This window comes from Aphelocoma coerulescens, chromosome 27 (assembly GCF_041296385.1).
Source record: "Aphelocoma coerulescens isolate FSJ_1873_10779 chromosome 27, UR_Acoe_1.0, whole genome shotgun sequence".
Classification (NCBI taxonomy): Eukaryota; Metazoa; Chordata; class Aves; order Passeriformes; family Corvidae; genus Aphelocoma; species Aphelocoma coerulescens.
This window is the reverse complement of record NC_091040.1, coordinates 3,072,331-3,089,065: the sequence shown is the minus strand read 5'-3', so window position 1 is coordinate 3,089,065 and position 16,735 is coordinate 3,072,331. Positions and strand designations below refer to the sequence as shown.

The following is a 16,735-nucleotide window of genomic DNA, read 5'->3' as shown; positions in this document are numbered from 1 at the left end:
CAAGTGATTTACAGCTCGTAGCCTGTGCGTGATCCCAGTGACTGTGCAGGGGCAGGGACAGTCCCTGGGCCAGGGCACGTCTCTGTGGGGCAGAAGAGCAGGGGGCTGCAGGTCCCCCCTTCCTCAGTGCTGCTGGGTGTGGGTTCTCTCCTTCTTGCCATTTTTAGGTGACTCTATTTGGGCTGGGTATTGGCAGGATGTGGCAGGGAGGGGATGCAACACGGTGGGGTAAGACCCAGGGACAGCTGGCAGGTGCTGGCACAGTCTGGGGCCTGCGGGGACCCCTGGCACAAGCTGCAATATCCAAAAATTCCCAAACAAAATTTCATGCACTAAATCTTAGGGCTGCAATTCTGCTGAGACCTGGCTTTATAATTGGATCTGTCAGAATCCCGTCACACTTAATGTGCAGCTGCCAGCGTGCGTGTGACTCCTCCGCGACTGTGCTGGCTCTGCTGGGCACCGGGAAATCTGGTCCTGGGATTTTCCAGCTTGAGGAAAGGTCTAGTTTGTACCTAAACCCCTAACCCTGGGAGGAGGGCAGTGCAGGCCAGCCCTAGTTTTAACTCGAGGTGCCTCAATTTCCCTCTGGGAAGGCAGTGGGATGGGGATGATGCTGGCGAGGCATGGGAGCCCAGTGTGGGTGTGTGTTCTTCACCTGAGTAATCAAACCTGTTATGCAGTGTTTGATTAAAGGCCACTAAATATATTATCTTTGATTCTTCCACTTTATTTTGTGTTGCCTTCATTTGTCCCTTGGAGATGAGAGTTGCTCTGGTACTTATTAGTCACAAAGCCCCAACCTCGCGCTGCGTTCCTGCTATCTGAGAAATGAATTATTAATGGTGCATTAAACAGAGACTGGAAAGGGGCCCTGGGACACTGATAATCAGGAGCTAATTGAGGAAGAAATGAGATACTGCTCCCGTTGCAGAACGAGGACTGTGCAGCGCTGTGATACCAAAGGTGACCCTGCTAAAATTCCTGGGCCAACTGCTCCTGGCTCTGCCTGCTCAGCCCTCGCTGGTGGATCATGTGTGCACCTGGCCAGGATGTTCTCTCTGACAGGGATGTTCTTCCTGATAGGGATTCTCTGTCTCAGGCATCAGAAAGAAATCAGACAAATACACCCATGGCCCTGGAAAGCTGCTGCAACCCAGATTTTGATGGCATGAAGCAGATCCCGGGGGTGGCCAGGAATGTGGGCACGGGCAGCTCCCTGTGTCCTTAGGGATGAAGTCCCACCTCATCAGTGGCTGCTCAGGATGCTGGACCCCACCTGGACTTTGTCTGGACTCTTGCACAAGTGGCTGGGGCCGAACAATTTCAATCAACTTTATTTATCCTCCCTTACTGTTTTCCCACACAGCTTTCAGCTGGGGCCTGTCAGGTTTCTCCTCTTCCACTCTGGCTGCTTTAAAGGCTCACCCCAGCCCTGGCAGCACCTGCCTCAGGGGTCCCGTGGGACACTCCCACAGGGTCTTGAGGGCTGGAGAAAGATGGGAGCGTGGGGGATTGTCACTGTCACCAGCCTCCCTGGCCATGGGCAGTGCGTGCTGCTGCTCTGACAATGTCAGGCTGACATGCACCCAGAGTGTCCCATCACTTCCCCTCTCCAAACACCACTGGTGGGTCAGGTTTAGGACCCAACTGTCCTGTTCCCCTCCCGGCTCTGGTGGGCTCAGCGCCTCTTCCTCCAAGAGCCCAGCCAAGGCTCCCTGCTCCAGCTCTGCTCCGACGTCACGCTGAAGCAGCCGCAGTTCACCCAGACTCCTTGCATAAATATTTATGCACTGATGCAACGCTTTTCTAAATATAAAGCTTTATCTGAAATTTCATTTAAACATTAAGTGTAGATAATTTATTTATAATTAATGTAGGCATCAAGCCCCATCTCTGGAATGCCTGTGAGCTTTCATTTATAATTGGGAGGTAAGTCAGGAGCTAGAGACTGGGCTCTTATCAGTTTCATTTTAATTTTCCTCCTACACCAAATGAAGCTGGTGCAATTCATCTCTCATTAGGAAGAAGCACAAAACTCCCCTAAAATAACAGTTTTATGGGGAACAGGTAATAAACCCATCTTTGTTCCTCTTCTCGCCTTTGATAATGTTACTGGGGCTCACAGATCCCTTCAAAGTGTTGCTCTTCCTTAAAAATAAGTCTATTAAAAATTAAAACCACTTTCCTATATAATAAAATTTACTCCCTGCAATTATGCAGAGGGAGCAGTTATCGGCCTTACGTAGATTTTAATTAAAAGTTACACTAGGAAGGAAATAATGACGGCCGTAAAATAACAGCAGCCTCTCCCCTAACAATGAGTTCTTGGTGCCTCTGTCACTCAAGTGCCTCTTGAAGTGATGCCCAATGCTGGTGAGAGGTGCCAGAGCCAGCAGGTTCCAGGAGCAGTGCCAGGGGTCCGTCTGTTACCCCCACAGCAGAGGGGGGGTGGGGGCCTGCACCCATGGGTGCCCAAATGGGCGCTCAGCTCAGCTCTGACCCATTTGTGCTCTTGTTTCTGCACCCTGGTTAGAGAATGGGGCTGTCCTGCCTGCGGTGCCCATGGGCTGGGGTTAGGGTTGGGGTTACATTTGGGGTTGGGGTTATGGTTGGGTTTTGGGTTAGGGTTACGGTTAGCTTTGGGTTTGGGGTTAGGGTTGGGTTTGGGGTTAGGTTTAGGGTTGGGGTTGAGGTTGGGGTTAGGGTTGGGTTTGTGATTCAGGTTACAGTTAGGGTCTGGTTTAGAGTTGGGGTTAGGGTTAGGTTTAGGTTTTACATCGCCGTGCTGGAATGGCTGTGCAGATCCTGGGGTGCAAATCACTTCCAGCTCTGTCAGCCTTCTGGGTCATGTCTGCCCTCCCTTAAGTCCCCCTTGGCATGTGTGTCCCTGCTGGCCTGGAGGCCCTGTTCATTCAGCATTCTGAGTCCTTCCTTGGGAAACGTGTTCTGGCAGAGTGGGGCTGTGGGAGCTGTTCGTGCCTGGCCCAGATATTTTGCAGAGCTCATGGAGGGACCATCAAAGGCGGCTCTGTGCTCACACTAAAAATAGCAGGTGCCCGGGGTGGCGCAGGGGCTGCCAGTGGGAACGCGGCACCACCGTCACCTGCAAACACCTGCTCCTGTGGAAAGGGCTGCAGCGAGGGAAAACCTTATTCCATGTTTACATCCGCTCTTCCAGAGTGCAAACCTTTGCTTTTGAGGACACCTTAGGCTGGTCTGAATTCAAACATGGGTGTTTGCGGGGCCAGTGCCCCTCGCCCATACAGGCTGAACTTCCCAGCTGGCCAGAGCTGGGTCACTGCTGATTGAGCTGATGAGAAAGAGGTGAGAGCCAAGACGCTGCTATTGTTGGGGCTGGTGCAGCTGCACTCGCCCCATGTCAGCTTTTTGCTCTCCTGGAGTCTGGAGGTGCTGCCGTGCCACATCCCGGTATCCCACAAGCCATGTCAGCAGTATGTCATGGGAATCAAGGTGAATTGAACCACCTGGAGCCCAGCTGGGCCCTCACGCCCAGGCTATGGGCTGGGGACCAGTCCTGCCCTGTGCAGGCTGCAGGCAGGGGCAGTGCAGCCTTGCTCAGCTCCCTGTGGGCTGGCGCTGCCCAGTGCTGTTGTTCCTTTAACCAGTTACAGCTGCCGAGTGTTCCACTGCTGTTCTCCTCATCGCCTTCCCTGGATCATGGCTGTGAAGGTGCTAAACCCCCCCTGATCTGGCTCTGAAACGTTTATGAAATCTTTATGGGCTTTTGAAAAGATTTTAATTCCCTGACAGTGCTGCTTTCACCGGGAAAAAAAAATAAATTATGACTCAATGAGCAATTACAGCTCAACAGCTGCTGAACGGCCACGGCAGCTGCCGGAGCAGCTTGGCACGGCTCAGCCAGCGAGCCTTCCTGGAAAGTGGTGCTGAGCCTGAACCACCCCACACCCACCTTCCCTGGCTGTGGGACCCTGGCTCGGCCCCTGGGCACAGCCCCTCCTCTGCCCACCCATCTTCCATGTCCCTCTGTACTCGGAAGCCTGAGTTCTGCCTGGTGCTGGTCCCTGCCATGCAGTGCCAAGGAAGGAGATAGACAGCGCTCACTGCACCCAGAGAGCCGGGTACTGCAGCCAGCTGGTGTTGTGGGACCCCAGTGGGTGCTGCAGGAAGGATTCTCCTTCCCGTGGGGTCCTGTGGTTCCAATAGCAATGTCTCAATAGCATCATGTCTGGGACAGCTTGTTACCCCTACCCATCACCTGTCTCACTGGTGGGGTGCCACCACAGTGTCCCCAGGCAGTGCCAGCACCTCCCTGTGTGGGGAGATGTCGGAGCTGCCAGAGGATGGAGAACATTGGGGTAATTGTAAAACTCCCTGTTTACTGAAAGCAGAGCTGCTGAGCTTCAGAAACACCAAGAAAGGGGAAGTGTTGCCCATTCCTTCCTGGCAGTGCCATTCCCTCATAGCTCCCTCCCTCCTGGCAGTGCCCGATCCTGTTTCCTTGTAGGCCGATTTCTGCTCCTTCGAGCGCACAAAGTCGCTGTACAGAACTGAGCAAGGGGTTGGGAGAAATTTTGTGAGCAACTACAGTGTGATAGAGGGGCTGGGTGTGCTGTGCCTCCTGCTGCTCTGTCCCATGGGATTCCAGGGAGCTGCAGCTGGAGACGACCTTCTCTTTGTTTAGAGTTTTGTCTTCAGCTTCAGAGATATCTGCAGCAAACCAAAATGTTCGAGGGTGACCATGGTCTTGGCACAAACAGTATCTTGGGGAGAAGCAATGTGAAGGACTGCCCTTGGGAGAGGGAAGCCAGAGTTCCCATGGAGGGGGAGAAACGCATCCATGTTCCCCAGTGCCGGAATGCTGGGAGCTGTGGGTCAGGTAAGAGGCCTCATCTCTGCACTTCCTGATCCCCGTGCCTGGAAGGGGAGTATGGTCCCTTCCCTGCACTGTGGTGGAGGAAGGATGAGGCTAAAAGGGTTAAGGTAAGTGAAAAAAGTGTGGAGGAGCCCAGCCCTTCCTCTGCTCCTTGGAGAGGAAGGCTATACCATCATCAGCAGGCTCCTGACAGCCAAGGTACTGTAAAATTTGAGATCCATTAGAGTGCCTGTAATTATTTATAGGGAGGAAAAAAAACCCCATCCTACATTGTGGAAATCAGATGGCACAGCCAACAGATGCACTGAGCTTTGGCAAAAGGGTTCTGAAAACCCAAAGTGATTTATGATGAGCCAGGCCGAGGCTCAGTGGTGCCGCACTGCTGCTCCTGGGGACCTGACTCTGACAGCAGCAGGGAAAGGGACTCCTGGTGTGGACAGGTGGGATCTGCTGCTGCTGGGCCACCTGCTTGTGTTCCAGGATCTACAGACCCAGAAGGAGCTCAAACTGGGACTCCCTGCTCCTGGCTTCCCCCTCCCTGGCAGCTGGTGGCCCTGGAGCCTCCAGGCACCTGTGGGCTTGGAGGCGTTTGGAGCAGCACGTGCTCTGCCCCCACTTCTGCAGCCTCCAGCCTCTGCCAGCAGCAGCACGGGACCGATCACACCTCTACCTCTTGGCATCAATTCCACGTTTTAGTGGAGGCAAAGTAGTGAGCAGGCAAGTGCTCTGGGAGACAGGAGCCCCTGAGTACCTGCTCCAGAGAAGGGGGCTCCTGGCTGGAGCAGTTCCCTCCCAGCTGGGCTCCAAAGCTCAATTAGCAGTTTTGGGAAGTGTTTTGAGATCCTCTGTGAAGTGTCCTGGCGGAGGGCAAAATGTGCTTATATAACGTGTCTAGACAGTATATTCCTTGGGGCGGGCAGCAGGACGCTTTTATATCTCCTCTCCTGTGTCAGCACTGTGTGGCCCTGCTGAAAGGTTCTGGGAGCTGCTAAAATATTAACAACGATGACAGTGACAGGCCAGCGCAGACTTTTGCACTTAAAATTGTTGATCTTAGCACAAGGCAGGAGCATGGCAGCAGAGAAGCCTTTGCCTGGAGGCACCTTGTGCTCCATCTGTGACGACTGAGGAGCAAGTAGCATCTCCCTGCAGGCCCCCTCCCTCCATCCCGCCCCTGGCTCCGGTTCACCCTCCTGGAGCAGCCAGGCTGCCCAGCCATGGCCAAGGTCCTGTCCCTCCCTGCTGCCTGCTGGGCCTGGGTGGGACCAGAGCTCTGCCATCGGCAAAGAACTGCAGCCCCCAGGCGGTGCCACCTCCCTGGAGAGCCGGGCTGTCTGCTACCGCTCAGGACGCGGGACTGGACACCCTTGTCCTGGCGGCTCTGAGACCTGATGACCCGCCATTCTCCGGGGCACTGGTTGCACAGGGCATCTCAGTACCCTGAAATTCAGGTGCCCTCCCCACAGCCCCGCTGTGTCACCCTCCTTTGCGAGCCTAGCCACACACCTTACCGACGCCCCCAAATCCCCGGGAAAGAGCCTGGGGAGCCCCTGTCCCAGCCCAGGGCAGTCGTGACCGAGGGATGCGCGACGGGAGGATGCCCCCGAGCCCCTGGCGCCGCTGCGGGATGCAGCTGCGGGATGCAGCTGCGGGATGCAGCACCGGGATGCGCCGCCGGGGTTCCCCCTCCCACTCCGTGCGGGCGCGCGGCGCCGAGGGGGGGTTGGACCGCGGCGGCGCGCGCGCTGCCTTCATCCCCCCCTTCCTCCTCCTCCTCCTCCTCTTCCTCCTTCTCCTCCTTCTCCTCCTTCTTCTCCTCCTCCTCCGAGAGCACGCTCGCACGGCCGGGAGCGAGAAGCCGGCGGGAGGATGCTGCAGACGGCGGCGGAGCCGGGCGGCTGGGCAGGTAGGGCGGGCGGGGGCGGCCGGGCTCCCGGCACCGGCGGCCCCGGGGCTGGGCTGTGGGCACTGGGAGTTTCAGGCGTAGGAAAGTTGTGGGAGGGGGGGATGCGCTGGAGGGCCCCCGGGAACCGGCATCGGGGCCGGGTGTTCGGCCGGGGTGCGCCGCGCTCCCCTCGCTCCATCCCGGCGGCGCCGGGCAGCGGGGCAGGGGCGGCGGGGGTGGCGGGACCCCGGCCCCACTGACCACCCGGAGGGGCCAGGGCAGGAGGGAAACTTCTTGAGCGGAACTTTACCGAGGCCCCGGCGCAGCCCCTTTCCGGCGCGGGGCTGAGGTTCCCACGCCGAGCGGGACCCGCTGGGTGCCGGTAACCCCGGCTCGTCCCCGCCGGGGTGCCCGCGCTGTGGGGTGCACGGCGTGGGAGCCTCACGGGTGTGTGTGCTGGACTGGGGACTGCGGCAGCACCTGGGTGCGGGCGGCGTTGGCCCAGGTGTCGGGGTGTGCGGCCCGGCCGGGGCAGGGGGTGGTGGAGTGGTCCCTGGGCCCCTCTGGGCCCGGCTGTGGTGCTCGGCGTGCGCAGCACACCCTGCGTGTTCCCTGGCTTGTTCGCAGAGTGCCTGGAGCTGCGTGCGTCCATGCTGGGATCGGGACATGGAGAGCTGTGTTGGGAATGGAGCCGAGGCTCTGGCTGCCTCCACGGGGACACTTGGCTCTTACGGAAAAGGACCTTCACTGAGCTGTACAAAAGCGCTTTCTCTTGGCTGTGTCTCCGGGTGGGAGCAGAGGGGGTCCCCGGGACCAGGAATGTGGAGGCAGAAGCAGGATCCCCACTCTGCAGACTGACCGCTCTCCCCTGGCCATTACCAATAGACTTTGCTGTTAACTTGGAGCAGCAGTGAGTTACGGTGGAAGCTTTTAAGGAGTTTGCATCAGGGTGGGCAGGGCTGGGGCTTGCTCTGCCCCAGAGCGAACCCCACAGATCCCGGCACAGGGACGTGCCTGTGCCTGCCCTTGGCAGCGCCATGGCAGGGCGGTGAGCGCCGATCCTGCTGGATGGGCGTGTGGGAAAACAACATCTTGGCACAAGACGCTGCGATTTGTTTTCAGTGCAAAATTTGAAAGTGCTGCTTAAATAGAGGAGATGATTCTGTGTGAAGGTGAAGGGTCTAGAGCCTGGCATTGCATTCCTGGAGGCTCTAAGGGGCTTCCAGGTTGATTCACCAGTGTGGAGGAATCAGCACCATCTCACTGCAACCTTGCTGCTGGAGCTGCCCCTTCGACGGCTGGATGTGTCTGTGGGTCCCATGAAGTATGGCAGCACTTCTGCCCCACAGGGAGCAATTTCAGGTGAAAATGTGAGGCAGGAGCTGGCCCTGCCCTGCTCAGCACTGTGCACACATCGGCTTCACCCCCTTGTTACCTGGGGTGTCTGAGTGGGGAGCGGAGACGTTTGCGTGAGCTGCTGTGTCTGCATGTGGGGCACGGTGCCTGAAAATAGCATCAATGGGCAGTGCCGCCGTGTGTGACAGCCCGCGGATAAATGAGGCTCTGTCCCATCTGCCAGCCTGGCTGGGAGTTTCTTGAGCCAACGCCATCCAAATCCACCACCGCTGACTTTTTTCTTTTAAGTGACTGCAGGTGTTTTCCGATGGAGCATCCTGCCCAGAGGCTTTGCTGAATGATGTTTGTCACTTGGCTGGAATGGCTCTGTGGGGGTGGAGGAGTTGTGTCGGTCCCTCGGTAGCTGCCAGTGTGATTCCGCCGACCAGAAACTCTCTCGCCATATGCAGAGTTCAGGGCGGGGTGATGATACCGTGTGCTGTGGATTTCGTGCTTGTTCTATAATCTGCCATGTGCATTGGGAAAAAAAAGGCTGGTGTGACCCTGGATGTGGTTCCGTCTGTGAATGCACAGAGCCAGGCTCTGCGTTAGCAGGGCTGTGATGTCATGCCAGGCTGTGAATTCCCGCTGTGAGTCTTGTACACCAGCATCCCTGAGCTCACATCACATCGTGCTTGGCCGGGGCTCCAGAGCGGCTGCTCTCGCTGCCCGAGCGCTGTTCGACTCTGACAGAGCAGCAGCCTCTCTATAGAGAAATTGGGAGGTTGGTTTCATAGTCCCAAGAGTAAGAAATATTTTTTAGGGCTGGTGGCTCACTGCCCTCAGGGCTTGGACCCCAGTGCTGGGCTGTGGAGGGCTGCATGTCCTGGCCTTGGTAAGTGAGGGTTGGGTGCCTGGCTGCTCATGTGAGGAGGTGCCATTGTGCTGGAGCGTGCACTGCCGGTGGGCTTGGAGCAGCCATCCCATCCCATCCCATCCCATCCCATCCCATCCCACCCCATCCCACCCCATCCCATCCCATCCCATCCCATCCCATCCCATCCCATCCCATCCCATCCCATCCCATCCCATCCCATCCCATCCCATCCCATCCCATCCCATCCCATCCCATCCCACCCCACCCCACCCCACCCCATCCCACCCCATCCCATCCCATCCCATCCCATCCCATCCCATCCCATCCCATCCCATCCCATCCCATCCCATCCCATCCCATCCCATCCCATCCCACCCCATCCCACCCCACCCCATCCCATCCCATCCCATCCCATCCCATCCCATCCCATCCCATCCCATCCCATCCCATCCCTCCCCACCTGCCTGGCTGATGTTCTCTACACTGTTTATGGGGGCTGGTGTTCTGCCTGGCATTCCCAGCTGTCCTGGGACAAGGCTCCTCTCAGTGTGCCAATGGGGACATGGACAGGGCAGTGCTACCCCAGGTCATTCTGCCTGCACCCTCCTGCTGTTCATCCCCGGGGGCTGGCAGGAATGTGCACAGCCTGGAGCAATGCTGTGGCCATCCACAGCTGTTCCAACCCAAAAATCCTCCTCGAGCATTGCCCCAGCATCCTCAGACATAGGCTGGTGGCTGGTAAAGGGACCTTGGTCTTTGGGCTCTTATTTGTTGTATTTCTGGAGACCTTCCTCCTGTTTGGCTTTTATCTAATCTTTCTGGGAAAATCAATGTATTTCTACAAGTGCACAACACAAGTCTGCTATTGACTGAACAAGGACCTTTGCACGGATGTTCCCAATCCAGTACTGGATATGTCAGTCCCATTGCTCTACACTGGTGAATTTCCAGGGCTAAAAGCAAATCTGTCATGGAAGCACAGGACAGTCCCCAAAATGTGCCAGACTCACACATCATAGGGGCAAAGATTCCCTTTCCAAGCCCTGCAGCCCTTCCAACTGCTTCTCCTGTTTCTCAGCTCAATCGGGACTGGAGTTTGAGTTTTCCAAAGCCAGAGCCCTCAGTTCTGCAGCCCTTTAATCATTTCTAGGGATGATAAAAATGCAAAAATGTACATCCAGAGCAGAATAATGAGGCCCATGAGGGTCTATTTGTCAATTTAGCAACGATATTGTGATGTACAAAGGGTGTTTCTTAGTATGATGCGCTGAGATTGCCTCCAAAATAGCGCCATAATTTCTGTGTCAGAAAGCCCCTGTCAGGAATTATGTCTGTGCTCTCAAGGAAATCCAGGCTGCAGCTGCACTGTAACAACTGCTCCATTTCTGTTAGAAATACAACAATTTACTTGCCAGTCATCAAAGGGAACCTGCAGATTTAAGGAGCCATGAACCGATTTGCGGGCACAGGATGCCCCAGGTCCCGTGGGAGCTTCCCTGGTGCTCCCTCGGATGCAGGTGTTGATATTTCAGAGGCATCAGGATGCTGGTGTGCCCAGCCTGGCTGTGGTGGCAGGGCTGACACAGGCACCCCAGCTGTGGGCAGGGGCGAACTTTGTTCTGCATGGCTTGGTGGGCAGGTTGGGTGCTTCCCCAAGCACTCCTGACTTCACAGGGGCTGAAGGCACGGAGAATCCCTCACTGTCAGAGCGCTCTTTATGGTTGTTTTTTTATAAAACCCACCTTTTCCCCCTGCAATGTAAACAGCCTTTTCCCCAAGATGAATTCCCGGCAGGGTGCCAAGGAGAGGGGCTGGTGGTGGGCTTGGGGCTGTGGGGCCCTGCAGGGGTGGGCCCAGGCTGAGTCCCAGTCACGGGAGAACCTGGGGGAACCTGGCTCTGGCGAGGGCTCTGAGCCCTTGATACGAAACAGATCTGTGCTGCTTTGAAATGGGAACGTTCCTGAGTCGTGATTTTCTCTGGCCTAATTATGGAAATGTTTTAATTAGTTGATAAGAAAGATCACTGGGAAATTGCAAAGGAAACATTTTGAGGTGAAGCCCTGATCTGTGCCTGTGTCTGCCTGGAGTCAGGAGCTGCTCCAGCTGCTGGACCTTGGTCAGGCAGCAGCGGCCGGGCTCAGGGTGCTGAGGGGACTGGGCACCCCTGATGCTTCCTGTGGTGAGGTGCTGGGTTCCTCTGGCCAACAGGTTTGATCCTGGCAGCTCTGTGCCAGCTTTGCCCGCTCCTCTGCCTTGTGCCCACCGGTCAGGGGATGAGCTGGGGCCTCTCTGGTAGGAATCAGGCTGATGCTACTCTGTCTCCTGTTTGAGTATTTCTGCTTCTGATATCTGGCCACTGGCCCTTGCTCTGCATCAGCGGGATGAAGGAACTGTTGAATGTGGGGTGGGTTTTGCCTGTGTAAGATCAGAGGGGGTTCTCACCTTCCTATCAGCCCCCAGTTCTCTGAGAGCTCTGCTGCCTTGGAACTGGGAGAACTCTGCAGCCACTGCCCCGGGGACAGCAGGTCACATCTTTGTAAAACCGCATGGTAAAGGGCTAAGAGCTTCTTTTGGGGATGTTTTTCCCTTTATCTGTTGGAGCAGGAGAGATGTGGGACCAATGACTTGGCCCTTGCAGGTGCCACAGTGATGCTGCCCTGGATGTCCAGCGGCTCACTGGACCCTGCCAGGACCTGGACCAATGTGGCAGAGATAGTGACTGGAAACCAGCAGAGCAGGACCCTAGCCTCATGGGTTTTGTGGATGTGGGTGATTTCTGGCACATTTTTGGGGGGGTGTTGATTTTTTCTGAACTTTCTCTGTTACTGTGTGTGATTTGCTGCCCTCGCCCTCCTCGGCCACGTGCCCAGGGGACACGGCATCACTGCTGTTTGTCTTGGTCGGAAGCGCTGCTGCTCTGCATTCGTTTGAAGGGCTGAAGGCACAGAGCCGGTCTGTGAGCTGGGCTGGAGGCTCTTCTGAGGAGCCTGAAATGCTTGTAGGAAAAAAACCCATAAAAATCCCAAACAAGGGAAGCTTGTTACGGAGCCAGCAGGAGACTGGGAGTGGCACAGAGCGGCTGCTGGCTGGGCTGGGGGGCGAGAGCTGACGTCAGGCAGTGGGTCCCCCCCAGAGCAGGTTCCTCCACCTCAGAGCCCTCCCGCCCAGTGCTGGGTGTGCTTTGTCTCATGCAAGGCCAGAGCCTATAAATATCCCAACTCCAAAATTTCAAGAAGTATTAGGAACTCTCCAGGCTTATTTTTGAGGGCTGTTACGAAAGCGCTTTAGCGGATTAAAGCTCTCCCAGATTAATCTGTGCTCAGGAAGGCAGAGGGTGCAGGAAGGGCAGTGCTGGCACCCCAGGCATGTGGTGCAGGGGGTTCACCATGACTCCTGGGCTCCCCACTCCCCATCTTGTTGAGGCATGGGACAGCAGCAGTGGGCTGGTGGGGCAGGGAGGGACACTTCCACAGAGACACATTCCCAGTCCCCCACTTCTCCCAAGCCCCACTGAGCCCCCCAGACCCAGCTGACATCTGTAGGGCTGCGGGTTTGCACAGGTCAGTGTCAAATTTATGTCCCCTCTGGTTTCCAGAGGAGGTAATTAGCCAACAGGTGTAATAACAATTTGATAAGTGTGTCAAATAAGTGAGCCAGTTTGGTGTAGAGCACTCTGTGCCTTTGGAGGAGCCTTCCAAGGGCTGGGGATATGCCAAATGGGAACACAGCAATTCCCTTGTCCAGGCTGGGGTCTGTCTGCCCATCCTGGGTCTGTGCAGGAGCTCACTCCTGGCCAGGAGCTGCGGCAGAGCTCGGGGAGGGACCTGGAACCAGCACCCTAGCATTCACATCCGTGCCAGAATCTCACCTTCCTGACCAGATGTGGAGGGAGATGATGACTTGTGTGCTCCATCACCACTGGAAGGCACAAAGCAGCATCGGAATCTCGGGGCAGGATGAGTGCTGACTGATGCTGACTTAGGCAGCAGATGAGTGGACCAATGACCAATGCAGGTGCCACAGTGATGCGGCTTGGCTGTCCCCAAAGGGATTTACAGACACCTGGCAGCCACCTGCCCCTCCAGTGCTGGCCTGCTGCCGGCACTGCTGCGGTGCCAGTGCTGCTCCCACGGCCATGGGGCTCTGGCCCAGGGAAGTGCCAAGGTGGGTTCTGGTGGCAGAAAATCAGCGCCAGCACCTGCTGGCTTTTGGCAAGTGCTTGGTGCTGGGAAAGCTTTTCAGTTTGTCCTTGGGAACATTTCTCCTCCTAAGGACTTGGGCAAACCCTCTGGCAAGAACACGGTGGTGTGTGACAGTGAGATGCTGGCAGGTGACAGGATCCCCCTGAGCACCCTGGGAGCAGCTCCCCATTGCCCTCCCACCCCTGGCTGGCCAAGGAGCTTTTCCTTCTCCTGCCAGTGGCAGGAACCCCAGCCCCTCTGCAGCCCCAGCTGAGGGACCGCTGGCTGTGGAGTGACAGATAATGCAGGCAGGGCAGGATGCAGGACCTGGAGGGTCAGGCTGGTGTGATGCTGTGGTCCCAGGCAGGGCCCCTACTAGGTGTGTCACCCCATGGGGAGGGTGATGGGGAGAGGCACTGGTTGGTGGTGAAGTGCCTGTTGTATCACAGATAAACAGCTGCCCCTTCAAATCCTAATTAGCACATGGCACACGAAGCCTGTTTTGGCTGTGGATGGAGCGAAGCGTGGCTGGTCCCGGGGGGCTCATGCAGATGTGGTGATGGGTCTGCAGGAAGGTGGTCACGAGTCTTGAGGGGACATAGAGGGTCGTGCATGAGATGGGGATGCTGCTGAGATGGGGACTCTGCCCCCAGCACAGGGATCCTCATGTGGGCAGGGCAGGCAGGGTCACAAAGACGCCTCTGTGGAGGATTTGGCCTCTCCCTGCCTGCCCTGACTCCAGCAGAGCTTTGATGGGTGTAAATCAGTAACAGAGGGCAGGGAATCCTGTAGAACCCAGACCCAGCAGTGCAGGGGTCTCACCCTCTCACCACCGAGCCCCATCCTGCAGTGGCACCAGGGAGTGGCTGCCCAGCACCGCTGGCTATGCCCACTGCCAAGCTGAGTGCCAAAAATCCTGCCTTTCTTCACCTGCTGACAAGGCGTTGGAAAAGGGAGGATTCTTTAAAACATAAAACAAATAAAATTAGGTCTTCTGGTAAGGGATTAAATGGGGGCCCTCAGCTGTATTTATAGAAGGTTCAAAAGTAAATCTGTTCCCAGACTGAATAAATATTTTGTTCAGGCAGGCACGATCTTCAGTTCATCTGTCTTGCAAAGACTTGAGTGAGAGGGGAATTGATTTTCTCCAGCCTGAACAAGACAAGCGCCTCTCAGACCCAGATAGAGAGTGAAGTCCCATTATCGGCTGAAATGGGGAAGCAGCTGGGAAATCATTAAAGAGAAAGCAAAGACAAAGCTGCTTTAGGGAGGTGACAATTCGCTGTCCCCCCGCGGTGGCTGGGGCTGCCATCCCTGAAACTGCTTTGGGGCTGTGTCACTCTGACCCCACGAGAGTTCGGTGACACTGGGTGACCATTTGCCAGCAGCAGCTGCCCATGGGAGATGGGAGTGGCTGGCGGCTGGCACTGGTTGCGTGGGTCACTCTGGCTGTGTGATTGCACAGATCTATGCACAAGAGGGGTGGCACGGGGGAACCTGAGTGGCTCAGCTCATCCCCCTGGATGGAGGGGGATCCGTGCAGGTGCAGTGGCGGTGCCGACGACATTGACCTCATTCCCCGCTCCTACACGGATCACCTGGAGGTGCGGACACGCCGACAGCCAGGTCAGCCCTGCCGGACATGGAGTCACCCAGAGCTGGACCTACTCTCACATGTCGGGTTTCTGCACATGTACGGCTGCTGGGCTGTGGCTGCCCTGTCTGTAAGGATGAGAGGAAATTACTGACACGTCCCTGTCACTGTCTCCAGCCTGCGGGATGCAGCCATTGGGTCCTTGGGCTGATGCAGGTGGTCCGGACAGAGGTTCCTCTGGCAGCGTTCACCCCAGCGCTGGGTGTTCAGCACAATTCCAGCTCAAAGAGCTTCTTAATTCAAGCCGGCACCTGGTGTTTGCAGACATCAGTTACCGCCAAGACAAGAGCTCAGTGCTTTGCTCTCGATAAAGGCAGCTGCCGGGTCAGCGCCAGCGCGGTGCGAGCTGCGCAGCCGGGGCTGCCGGGGCTGTCCAGCTCCCCGCGGCTGCAGCGCTCCCCTTGCCTTTTCCCAGGTCAGAAAGAAAACAGTGAAAGGGAGAATGAAGAACAAGGCAAAGCCCTTGGCAGTGTTTTCCAGCTTCTTCTCCCTGTTTTCCAGGGCAGAACCACATCAAACAGATGGTTGCCTGCAGAAGGTCCCCAACCCCAGGTGGGTGCCCGGAGCTGGGATGCTGTGAGGGAGCGGTGGCGGTGCCTGGCGAGAGTTTGCTGTGTGAGCTCTGTCCGCCCCGCGCTAAAAAAAGGCACAAAATGAGCAAAATTATGCGCTGAGTCACTAATCGTTCACCCGCTGCTTTAGTCACCAGTGCTCCCACACCGGGGGACGTTTGCTGAGGGGGCACAAACTGAACTGTCATCGCGTTAAATGGATGTGGCCGAAAGCAGTGAAGAGCTGCTGCTGCATGCGCGTCTTCTGACACTGCACAGACCACTTGGCTCCGTGGCCACAGGAGCTGCTCAATTAATGACAGCTCCCTGATGAAACCATTGATTAATCGCGGCCGTGTGCTGCGGCGCCGGGGCGTGCTGCCCGCGGAGGTGGTGGCAGCCGAGCAGCTGCTGCCCGTGTCCCGTGACAGCACGGGTCACCGTCCTGGTCTCTGTCCTCCCACGGGCATCGCAGCTCCTGCCGGGGGGCACGGGCTGCTGTTGACGGGTGCTGGTGCGGTGGGAGCGGGCCCGGCTCAGGGGTGGTGCCGCAGTGTCCGTGTCCCGTCTGCCGGTGCTCCCCAGTCTCCCCCACCCGACACAGGGCTGTTTTAGCCGCGTAACCCGCCGTGCCGGAGCCAAGTGTGTGTGAAAGAGCCTGTCTCAGAGCAGGGAAGAGCCATAAAGGGCCTATTTATGGAGCTGGCTCCTCACAATGTTTTCAGACACAGCCCTCGCATGTTTTCATAACAGCAACGCCTCCACCTCTCGGCAGCTGCCAGCGGAGCTGAGCCTCTCGCCGCTGTCCCCCGCACGCCCCGGGGAGCCGGGAGCCCTGGCAATGGGCTGGCGACTGCGGGGCTTCCGCTGGGATCCCGGCCCCAGTGCAGCCCCGAGGCAGCTCGTAGGGCCGTGCCTTGGCTGCCTCTCCCATCCTGGCTGCGACCTGGCATTCTGCCCATGCAGGGACATGCTTGGACCCTTGGCTCCTGCTTTGTGTGGCAGGAGACCGACTTGTCAGCAGCCCCTCTGCCCGGGCCACCTCGCCACCTCGTTTCCCACTGCCTGGAATTCGCTGGCGGGCAGCACTGAGCGCAGGGCTGCATCCGGCGCCCAGCTGGAGGAGCAGCAGTTCCCTGGTTTCACCCCGGGAATACCCTATGGAAGGACCAGCCTCTGCCCCAGCCATGGCTCCGTGCTGCTCGCTGGCCACACGCGCGGACGATGTGAGCCGTGCCCAGCGCAGCCCTGTCTCCCTCCTGTGCCAGGTACCCTCCGGTGACAGCGTGGCAGCCGCTGCGGTGACAGCGCGGCAGCAATGGCAATGTCATGCACGTGTGGGAGGCAGGTGAGCACAGAGAGGGAGCAGGGAGATCTCTGCTGCTCAGCGCCGA

At 57.3% G+C, this 16,735-nt stretch overlaps 1 protein-coding gene across 1 annotated transcript in view; it reads left to right on the top strand.

Annotated features, from left to right (window-relative positions):
• Window positions 1-6,524: 6,524 nt before the first annotated feature.
• ZNF385C (zinc finger protein 385C) overlaps window positions 6,525-16,735 on the top strand; it is a 59,576-nt gene continuing 49,365 nt past the window's right edge. The window contains 3 exon segments of the mRNA XM_068996225.1: window positions 6,525-6,614; window positions 6,616-6,717; window positions 6,719-6,764. Of these exon segments, the coding sequence (XP_068852326.1) occupies window positions 6,525-6,614; window positions 6,616-6,717; window positions 6,719-6,764 (238 nt within the window).